At 32.6% G+C, this 11449-nt stretch overlaps 1 protein-coding gene across 1 annotated transcript; it reads right to left on the bottom strand.

Annotated features, from left to right (window-relative positions):
* Positions 1-568: 568 nt before the first annotated feature.
* On the bottom strand, positions 569-2018 carry LOC133030528 (uncharacterized). The gene is made up of 3 exons (XM_061103303.1): positions 1640-2018; positions 1291-1524; positions 569-1209 (listed from the first exon to the last, which is right to left on the bottom strand). The coding sequence occupies exons 1-3, from the start codon at positions 2016-2018 to the stop codon at positions 569-571; spliced, it is 1254 nt and encodes a 417-aa protein (XP_060959286.1).
* Positions 2019-11449: the final 9431 nt, after the last annotated feature.

Raw genomic sequence — 11449 nt, 5'->3', positions numbered from 1 at the left:
GAGCCAGTCTTGAACAAAGGAGTTTAGATACACATTTGTACACCGTTGAGCAGCAAGCAATAGGTCTGTAGTCCACTGCTTTAGAAGGACTCTCTACTTTTGGCACAAGAGATATCATAGTCGCATGAAACTCCTTTGGCATGTTACCTGTAGTAAAAAAATCTTGAATAGCATTAGAGAATTCCTGACCCAATTCAGCCCACATTTGCTTAAAGAAACCTGCTCCATAGCCGCCGGGACCCGGAGATTTGGCATCTGGGATGCTAAAGAAAGCCTCCTTGATCTCCTTGCTTGAGAAAGGTTTTAGAAGACTAAGTTGCTGATCAAGATTCAATTGAGCCCCCATAGCCATACTTTCCTTGTTCAAGCTCCTTGTGGTCTTACTCCTAGTCCCCATGTACCCTTTGAAGTGAGCTAAGAAGTGACTTTCCCCTTCAGCAAAATCCTGAATCCTTTCGCCTTGATCATTGGTGAAGGACGCTATTCTATTCTCCACTTTCCTCTTCTTCAAGCTCGCATGAAAATAAGCATTGTTATCATCCCCCTTATTCAGCCAGGTTATCTTACTTCATTGACTCAAGAAGCTATGATACATGTTTTCAGCCAGGCTATATCTTTCAGCTGCCTCTTTTTCTTGTTGTTGCAAGATATGACTGCTAGGTTCAGCTTGCGAGTTTAATTTTGCTTCTGTGTACACATTTTTGGCAGCTTCATATTCTTTTCCTATATAACCTATAACATGGTTATTGAACTGTTTGAAACAATGTTTAAGACGAACAAGTTTGAAGAAGACAACCTTCATCCTTGTGCATCTTAAAGGTTTGTTCCAATTTTCCTTAACCACATTAATAAAATCAGGATGAAAGGACCAGAAATTGAAGTACCTAAACGGTTTAGCACCAATAGCTTTATTCACCTTGATCGAGACCACACACGCACAATGATCTGAAATTGTTTCCCAGTTGAAATGCGCTGCTGAGTTTGGAAATCTGTCAAACCAATACTCATTGATGAAAATGTGGTCAATCTTTGAGTAAATCCTTTTTATCCCCTCTTGATTGTTAGTCCAAGTGAAATTAGATCCACTCTTTAGCATAGGTTCTAGGTTACTCTGAGCAAGCCAATTACTAGCATCTTGAATACCGCTTAACTCCACAACATTACCTCCCTCTCTATCCTCCAACTCAAAAAGAGCATTAAAATCACCAACTATAAGCCACGGTTTCACAGGGAAACGTAACTGTAATAGACTACTCCACAACTATTTTCTCTCCTCAGCAGTATTAAAACCATAAACAATTGTGATGCAGCAAGCATGTTCTTGACCAACCATTTTGATGAAACAATGAGTGTATTGAGGATTCTCCTCTATTACTATAACCCTAACAAAGCTTCTCCTCCAAACAATGAGGATGCATCCTTCAATTGTAGGACTAGAGTATTGATCCCATTGAACAAACTTCCTATCAATAAACTCCTGAATTTTATTCCCTCGCAACTTTGTCTCAAGCAAAGCTCCAACCCCTATTTTATTTTTAACACAAAACTCACAAATAGCCTCCTATTTATCCTTATTATTAATGCCTCTCACATTCCAACAAGCTAAATTACAACTATCCATAAGGAGGATGAGAATTACCCGAAACCTCTGCTTTGCTCTTACTTTGATTCTCTGCTAACCCCACTTCTAGATCCTGGAGCACATTGAACGAATTGCATTCTTCACCCTGTGTCTTTGTTTCTGCTGTAGCCTTCTCAAGGGTCTTCAACACTTTCATAGGAGTTGTTTTCTTTGGGATAACCCACTCTTTACCCTGCTGTTGTTGTTTATTCTCAATCAGTCTCTTCTCCTGGTAAGTTGTGGCTGCTGGTTTCTTCTCCTTGTTTTCAACTTTCCCCTTAACCTCTTCTCCTACTTTCTTAATTTCACCTCTTCTACATTCAGCTATCGTATGAGCATAATTAGAGCATTTCTTGCACTTCGCAGGCAGCCATTCATAGTCTATATTCTGCTCCATTAATTGCCCATGTTCATTAAGGAACGAAATGAATGGGGGCGGGGTCATCTGTAATTTCCATCTCAACAAGAACTCTTGCAAATTGAACCCTTGTTCTCTCCTTGGTGTGTTGATCAACCATAATAGGTTTCCCTATTATGCTGATTATTGCACTTAGACTCTTATTCCCCCAATATTGGAGACCTAGATCATATAGCCTGATCCATAGAGGGACTGAATGAATCATCTTAACAGTATTAAGGTCAGTTGTCCATGGCCTAATTATAACTGGTTTTCTATCAAAATGTATAACCCCTGCTTCCAAAACTTGATCACGAGAAGCTTCATCATTGAATTTCACCATAACTAGCCCCATAGTCAATTTAGCAACCTGAACAATCCCCAAGTGTCCCCAAATTCGCTTCAGGAATCCCTCAAAGACTGTTATAGGAGGATTGGCTCCAAGGACTTTGCAAATGACTACTGTGGTCTAGAACGCTGCTTGTTCTTTCACTTCATCTTTATCAACTTGTGCTATTTTAATCCCATTACGAATTATTGGCTCAGTATATAGGAGTTGTGGATCACGATTAAATACCTTCGTCTTCCCAAAAGATGCCCAGTGTTTTTTGGCTGAATTGTTAATCTGACCTGCATCAATGGTTGCTTCGACTTCCATTGCCCAGCTGCTACATTTTGGTGTCAAGAGATCTCTCTTCTCCTCGTCTCTGGTGAAATCGCAGCCCTCGTCTATCGATTGAACCTACTCTGTTTCCATCACTTTCGCTATCAGATTCAGTCCCTCTGTGGTGACTACTTTATCTTCTTCCTCTCCTGGTTCCTGAGTGTCGTCCTTCGACTCTGGATCTGGATCTATGACAATAAGTTTACGGCTCACTCTTTTCTTCCTCCCCATGGAAGCAGAGAAGAGCAGAGCAAAATCTCATCTTATAAATAATTTGTAGCAGGTAAATTTTGTACTTCTTTCATCTGTGTAAACCTAGTAATATGATAGGGCCCATCCAAATCATTTGACCTGTGTGAGCCTATATGTTTGCTTTTGGGCTTAGATGCATATAGGAAGCCCATTTAAGTTTTAAGTAATTAAATGGACGAGGTTGCTAAAATAAAATTTCACATAAGTAATTTTATTTAGGCCCAATTAGAATTGGGCTTATTCAATGAATAACAATTATTTATTTAATGGTTACATTCCTCTCTTTGGGCCTTGTGTGAGAGTTAGGGGGCCAATAGAAGTGGGTATGACATACTGAACCCAGCCCTCCCTCACATGAACCACCCCAATTGTGAAGGCCTATTTGCCTTATTTAAATAATTGTATTAGGTTAATTATATTAGTCTAACCTAATTTAAATTTGAATTAGCAACATAATTAACTTTAAAATATATGAAATTTATTTTTTCATTGAATATTTTAAAGTTAATTTTAGAAAAACATTTAGTTAATTGAAATATAATCTAGATAGTAATTTCTAGTGACTAGTTATATTTTTCTAATATTTAATTAGGAAAATATTTTAAGTTGAAAATTAATTCTTTATTAATTATTTTGGATCAACTTAATTAAAAATATTTTTCCTAGTATTAAATTAGAATTAATAATTGAGTTTATTTTATACTTGATTATTTAATTCTTATATTTAATACATTTATTTAAATTGAAAATTAAAATATTTAAGTTGATTTCATTCTTGATACTTAAATAGTATTATTTTCAGAATATTTAATTAAATAGAAAATTATTTTAAGTTGGAAATTTTAATTTTAGAACAACTTAAATTTGAATAATTTTCAAAATATATTTTATTTTATTTTATTAATCATTTTTTTTAATTTGAAATTGCATTTTTTATTTAAATGCAGAAAATTTAGAATTTTTTCTTGAAAAATAGATTAAAGTTCAGAATTATTTATTTTAATTAGACCAACTTAAATCATTATATTTTTCATTTAAATGATTAATTAAAATAAATTAACTAAAATATATTATAATTAGAAAAGAAAATGAATTAGTCAATGAAAGTCTAGATAGTTATTGTGTGTTTGCTTGAAGTATTTTTCTAGTGATATTTAATTAAATAGAAAATTAATATTTAAGTTAATTTTCATCATGATACTTAAATATTTGAAATTTTCTTAAATATTTAATTAAATACGAAAATTATATTTGTGTTGAAAATTAATTTTTTAATTTTGGACCAACATAAAATTAGAATAATTTTTCAGGATTTATTTTATTTTATTTTATAGCATTTTCGAAAATTGTATTTTTTTTTTAAATACATTAATTTTCGACATGCAATATATATTTATAGAAAATTAAATTTGAGTTGTAAATTAATTTCAATTAATTTTGATACAACTTAAATTGAATACTTTTCTAAATATTTATTAAAAATTATTACTAAGATGGAAATAATTCATTTTATTTTCATATCCATCTAAGTATAATTTTATAAATATTAAATTAAAATTTATATTTAGAATTTTATTCTAAATTAAAAATTTTAATTAAATAAATATATATTTTAAAATAAATTGATTAAAATAAACATTAGAAGAAAATACACTTTAAATAATGAGCTTTATTATTAGGACATTCGATCTCCATTGTTGATGCTACATAGTTCTTGTTTTAGTGAGTAATATTCCCTAATGGAAGAACATTCATTAGCAATTTAACGCCGTAGACCTTGAAAGATAAGTATTTTTGTAAGTGTTTTATTTTTAGTATGGATCACCCTAATGGTGGCGATTATTAGTAAGACTTACAAAAGTATGAAACAATGGTGGAAGCTCATAAGATAGAATGGCGTTGACTCTCGCCTAAACGGGATAACGCTGGATTTTCATCTTGATCGAATAAAAGGTTGCTAGAATGTTTATTATTTTAGATGAGCTAACAACTCTATTCAATGGATGGTATCTTTGACACTCGCCTAAACGGGACACTGATATCAGTTTGTTGGAGACCTTGAAAATTATTTAGGATTGTAAGTTTTAGTATTTTCACTTCTCATTCCTACTTGCTAAATGCTTAATAATTTCTGAATTGTGTGTGAATTTATATTGAACCATGTTATTTTCTGTTAGTAATTGTAGTTTAAATTTCGAATCTTCATTGTTGGTCTAACTTGGCTTGTTGTTTTTAATGGGACAGATCCCTAATAGATTGTCATACATTAGACAAACATAATAGTGTTAGATCTCGATAGATAAATATTTATAAATGCAACATCTAGCTGTTCATCAATAGATGACACCTTAGACTAGTATTTACAATATGAAACAATGAAGAAGTTTATAAAAATAAGAATAACTTTGACTCTCGCTAATCGGGACATCGTTGGATTCTTATTTTTAATCGACATTATCCTTTATTTTTTCTCTTAGCTTATTTATTTCAAATTAGCTTAAATAATATATATCATTGGATGAATGGTTTATAATTCATTTACTTATGATGCCGTTCTATTTTCTCTTAAGAAATTGAATGGCGCATATGATTATATTCCCGACATTTTATCCCGAAATGATATAAATCCTCGATCTTAGAATCTCCTACTTATATATATGCTTACTTTAGGCAAATCATACTTAGAGTTAGATTAGTAGTGGTGGTCAAAGCTAGAATAAAACGCATTGTATATTTGGTATAAATTTAAGTCTTTGACTTTGAATTTTAGATTCCAAATAGAAATTTTTTATTTCTATTCCAGAATACAATATAGTTAAACTTTCACAAGTGATTACTATCATTTTCTGTCAATGGATTCAAACTGTATGTTAATATGGAATGTGAGTTTAATATTCTGTGATCGAATCAACTTGGACTATTCTAAGAACTCTTTGATGTAACTAGACCTAAGTCATCGAAAGACCACAACCACATATTTTATAAATCTACGGCATTTGTATCTTGTTTATAGTGGTTTTGACAAGATCAATCTGTGCAAAGAGTCAGTATGCCTATATCCACTGAAAGTGAATCATCTATATTCAAATATGGATGTACATTCGGTGGTAGATATGAGTTTTCGTTATATTCTTAAGACGATCATTCTAGATTTTACCTTATGCAAAAGAAATTTGAAATATTTGAAAAATTTCATGAGTTTCTAGCAATGGTGGAAAACCATTAAGGTAAGTGGTTAAAGATCTTGCAAACTGATAGGGGTGGAGAAATATTTGGTAGATATGTAGTTCAAAGATTATTAAATTAATTTTTTGAATTATATCCAAACTTACCGCCCCAGAAATTTGATTTGCATTTTGATGATAGATAAGGTCTATGATTAGTTACTAATCGTTATAAGTCCTTCTAAGGAAATACCCTAGTGATAGGAAAATTTCAGAATGATGAAATGGTTGTGTACTTAGTATAAACCATTACTAGATTCATGGATGACCTAATCGTAATCTTAAGAAAAGCTAAAATTATTAACTAAGGTTTTCATGTTTGTTAGCTATTCTAAGTGATTAGGGGTGGACCATCCCATAGTCATTAGATAAAAAAAGTGTTTGTTTTTAAAAATACTACTTTTCTAAGAAAATGACTAAGTCCGAAAACAAAGTAGCAAAATAGAGGAGATATTTTTTTTCTTGATTCCAAAAGTGTTCTATCATCTTATTTTTATAAGATGTTCCCACTGCCTCTGTTGTTTTGACACAATCGAAGAGGACAATACCATTTAGTATTCTTAGACAAAATTCACGGTACCTTGTCGTAGTGGGAGGGTTTCAAAGAACTCACCCTGTTATGACTTGGAAGACACTTGTGATGAAATCCATTGTTAGTTTAAACAAGTAATGGATTGTCAGAATAAGAAACTAAGAAGAAAAGCCAAGAGAACTATGGTTGAAACCATTCATATGGAACATCCAAAAGTTTTCTATTACAAGGACAAGAAAGGAAATTTTGAAAATAAGTAGGTATCAGATTAATCTAGGAAATGAACATTGGAAGACAATCAAATAATTCTTAAGATTAAGAAGAGGAACTATATGTTAGTCGATAAGGGTGTATTTAATACTCTTAGACAACACCAAATCAGATTTCTAGACTTGCCTTAGTGCTAGAAAGTCTGCTGATGAGATGGTGATTACTCTGGGGGTGGAGTAGTGATTTTGGAGAACCGTAAAAACCTATCTGAAGTCTCTAAGTCTACCAGAGAGACTGAATGTTAAAGTTACAGGAAAAATACTTATTCAGTCTAAGGAAAGTTCTATACATTTTTAGCATTTGTTTCAACATTTATTAACTACTAGTGTTACTTCCTCACTAACGCAAAAGTAGTTACCAAAAAGTAAAGAATCCAGTATCCCTAGAGGAGTAGACATATAGAGAGGAATTTCACAATATCAAGAATTTTGTGATTAAGGAAATGTAATGGTGGAGGGAAGGTTGTATTAAATACAACCTGTCAGAACATATTACGGAGAGTATACTACATACTACACTTGATTTGGATATCAAGGTGTTGAGATTATTTGAAATGTACTTTTTGTTTTATATTAGTGCAAGTGGGAGTTTGTTGGGTTTTGTGCCCTAAATAAAATCCATTTCAATTTACTAATTAATAAAGATCATAAATCACATTTTAGGTTGCATGGTTCACATGATTTATTTCATGATTATATTTAATGTATAAATTCTGTTAAGTTCAGAACATATGTATTTGTTCATGATTATAGTGTTGTCAACACAGTGGAATATAATTATGTTTATATGTTCGAAAGTTTAATTCCCTGATTTGTCTGTTCACTAGATTTAGACTGGCATGATAATCAGCGATAGGTATACTTACACCTTGAATAAGTGTTATGTCTTTTCCAAGGCATTGGCAAAGTTTACCAGTATCGGATGTATGGAGTATACATTGGAAGGGACCGATATTGAACTTTGATTAGATATGATAAATTTACCGTAATATCTATTCAATTCAATATCACCTAGTTGATCCTAGATCAAATGATCTTAATCCTGACATGGTTAGGTTCGATCTCAAGAGTGTTATTCGTGTTCTTTGATTTGTTAGTTAAGCCTACTTTTTGGTCAGGGTGATACGTACATTTTGGGAACATGATAGTACAATTGAGTGGGAGCGCTAATCATAGATATGGATAGATAGCTTCTATCCAGAAATAGAAGTGAAACGATGATTTCCTTCGAGCTTGCTAATTAGAGATAAATGATAGAGTGCTCATTTTAGTGACTATATTAGTTCACTATAATATCATTTATAGGTGGCCAAGTATTTTAAGGATAAAATACATTGAAAGGGTGTAACGGTAATTTTATCCCTATGCAATGTAGATCATCTATAGAGGATTATTGATTATTGGGATCATAACAATGGATAATTAATATCGTATCTATTGTGGAATATATAGAGCGTTCTATGTAACTGAGAGTGCCATTCCGAGTTCTATGAGTGAATGCAATGAGGAATTACTTGGTAAATTCTAGATCAGCTTATTGAAAGCTCGGTTATATAGGCCCATGGTCCCCGTACTAGTTGAGACAATACTGCTTGTAAGACTCAGTTAATTGATTTTAGTTAATCAATTATAATTCTAAAATTAGACTATGTCTAGTTTATGAAATTTTACTAAGCAAGGGCTTATTTATTAATTAATTAATAAATATATTAAATGACAATTTTATTTGATAGTTATTTTAATTATGAAATAATTAGTTTTTGCATTTAAATGGTCAGAATTGGAAAAATGGCATTTTTGAGAAAATAAGGAAAGATTGTGATAAAATGGAAAGTTCCAAGTGGGGCCCAATACATCCTATGGCCGGCCACTAGGGAATGTATTTTCCATTTAATTTCTTCATTATTTTAATGCCTAATAAATCCTAACCTAAACCTAGGTGATTGCCTATAAATAGATAGTGATAGCTCACACTTAAAGTTGATGAAAAAATCACCATTAGTAAAATTTTGAGCCTCCTTTCCTATAGCATAGTCGAACCATATTCTCTTCATATTTTCATACATTAAGTGATAGAGTGAGTACCCACACACATCAAGTGGTATCTCAATCATAGTGTGTAAGAATGTGAAGAATCCAATCAACAAGAAGGAGAGAAAGAGATCCAGGTTCAGATCTTGATAATGCTCTGCTACAGAAAGGAACCAAAGGCTAGAGATCTGAACGGAAGGAGTCATTATATTCCACTGCAATCAATGTAAGGTTTCTTAAACTTTATATGTGTTTATTTAATTTTTTTTTTTAGAAATTCATAATAGGATATTAAATAACATACATGGTAGTAAATCTAGATCATGGTGAAATAATTCCAACAGCACTACATTCCACTACTGTACTAGTATGGGTAGGATTTGTACCGTACCTCAAGTACCACTAAGTGTTGTTCCACATACACTACGTACTTATCCGTACAAGTGTTGGTAGCATACGAATCACAAATGACATGCATATATTAAACATACACATATTAATATATAGTTACATTCTATGCTAGTCTTACCTCGTTTCAAGTTCAAGTGAGCCGGTCGACCTGAACTAAAAATCACGTGCTGAATGGATGTCCTATGTCATATTCACATAAATGGGTAAACAACTCGCTAGAACCCTTTTTCAGGGACCTAAACTCCAAACCAAAAGTTTTTCTATCAATAACTAGCATGGCCTTACCCTAATGATCGAGGAAATACCAAATCTATGCCTCTGAGACTCCTTAAAATGGTAAACTGGATTTCCCAAATGGATAACCTGTTTTAGGGTTCTACCCAGTGAAACAATTAATTGGTTCAATAGTACTAGTAGGACCGGTTAACCGGTTCATAGCAAAAATCCCCAAACATTTTCAAACTCTCTCTAAACAAACCCAAACTCCACCAAACTTTCTAGAATACCTATAAAAGCACCCAACAACCGAATTCAAGCAATAACAGCAACATTCATCACAAAAACAAAAGCCACCATTATTGAGCCAAGTTTTAGTTCTTTGAACTCAAAATTGCTCAACACAAGTATCAAGCTTCAAAATAACCCCAAACCAGCTCTAATTAACCTAAATTAAACCCAGAAAACAAACCCTAAATACTATAGATTCGGACAAAGCCAAAAATTAAAAATTGCATGCTATCACCAATTACAACTTAGAGAATTCAAGGAATAAGGGTTTCTAAGGCTTACCTTGGCTTGAGCTACCTCAAATCCTTATTGAATTCTCAGAAAACAGATGAAAAATACCAAGGATTACCCTAGATTAGCTTCAGCCGAAAGAGAGAAAGAAAATGTTCAAGAGTTTTGGTTTTCTAATTGTCTTTTGTCTTTTCTTTGCATATTACTCAATATAATAAGACCTAGGATTATCTAAATAAATCCAACAGAAAAGAATAGTTTCAATTAATTCCACTAAAAGACAAATCTCACTAAAAGAGCAAAATTACTATTTTTCCCTAGCTGCATACTTAAGCAACTTAAAGGCATAGGGGTTAAATGGTCAAATACTACCGCCCCACCTAAAAATTGACATTCAAAATATCTCTTACGTGTTTGTTCCACTAAGAATTAGATTCTAAACTTACCCATGTGACTCTAATGACGATCCATTGCATTTTCCATTGTCGCTGAGGAAAAATCATAAAAATTACTATTTCATATTTAACATAAATAATACTCTTAAAGTTAAATAAAATCTCTGGAATTAAGAAATTATAACTTAAATGCCAATTTCTAAATATGGGGCTCACAATAAATATAAAATCAAATATAATACCAATAATTAATGCTAATTTCCTTTGCTAATCTATAATCTAATCATGTTGTCATTACACCTTTGGTGCTCCAACCAAACAGCAAAGCATAAGCTGAGAAGTAATTAATGGTCCACAAAACAATAGCATACATTGTAAACTCAATACCATTGTAAGAATCTCAAGCTTGGACACTTGACTCCCCCAACTCTTTCTATTCATCAATCAATGGTCTCATGAAAACATCCATGCGCCTTGTACTTAATAGAGATAACGTCAATGTATTCGCTTTCATGCACTTCCAATGAGGTAAGTTATACGTGACTTAGATAACATGCCACTTACTGTAAGAGTTACCTATGTTACCAAAGGGATTAAACCCATCAGTGGCCAAACCCAACCTCACATTTCTGGGTTCAAGTACAAAGGATGGATGGCGCCTATCAAACTACTTCCACTCCTTTGCAACTGCAGGGTACCTAAGAACTCCATCCTCTTTGGGTCTCTTACAGTGATGCCACTGCATGTCGTCGTCCGAGTGTCTTCAACTGTATAACCTCTTCATTCTCAAAGTTAGGGAAAAGTACCGCATAACTTTTCGAGCAACTTTTTTTTGTGTCCCTTTTTTCCAACGACTCTTGCCACAAATAGGACAAAAAATGTTTTTATCATTCTACTTCCAAAACAAGGCACATT

The sequence above is a fragment of the Cannabis sativa genome, chromosome 8, assembly GCF_029168945.1.
Source record: "Cannabis sativa cultivar Pink pepper isolate KNU-18-1 chromosome 8, ASM2916894v1, whole genome shotgun sequence".
Classification (NCBI taxonomy): domain Eukaryota; kingdom Viridiplantae; phylum Streptophyta; class Magnoliopsida; order Rosales; family Cannabaceae; genus Cannabis; species Cannabis sativa.
Note: the sequence above shows the minus strand (reverse complement) of the source record. Positions and strands in the feature narration are given on the sequence as shown.

What these genes read in the sequence shown, in the direction of transcription:
- LOC133030528 (XM_061103303.1), bottom strand. Translation starts at nt 2,018, where the DNA reads ATGGAGCAGAATATAGACTATGAATGGCTGCCTGCGAAGTGCAAGAAA. An exon ending in GAGCAAAGCAGAGGTTTCGG is followed by an intron (nt 1,525 to 1,639) that starts GTAATTCTCATC and finishes AAAATAAAATAG; the next exon opens with GGGTTGGAGCTTTGCTTGAG. An exon ending in CTGCATCACAATTGTTTATG is followed by an intron (nt 1,210 to 1,290) that starts GTTTTAATACTG and finishes CGTGGCTTATAG; the next exon opens with TTGGTGATTTTAATGCTCTT.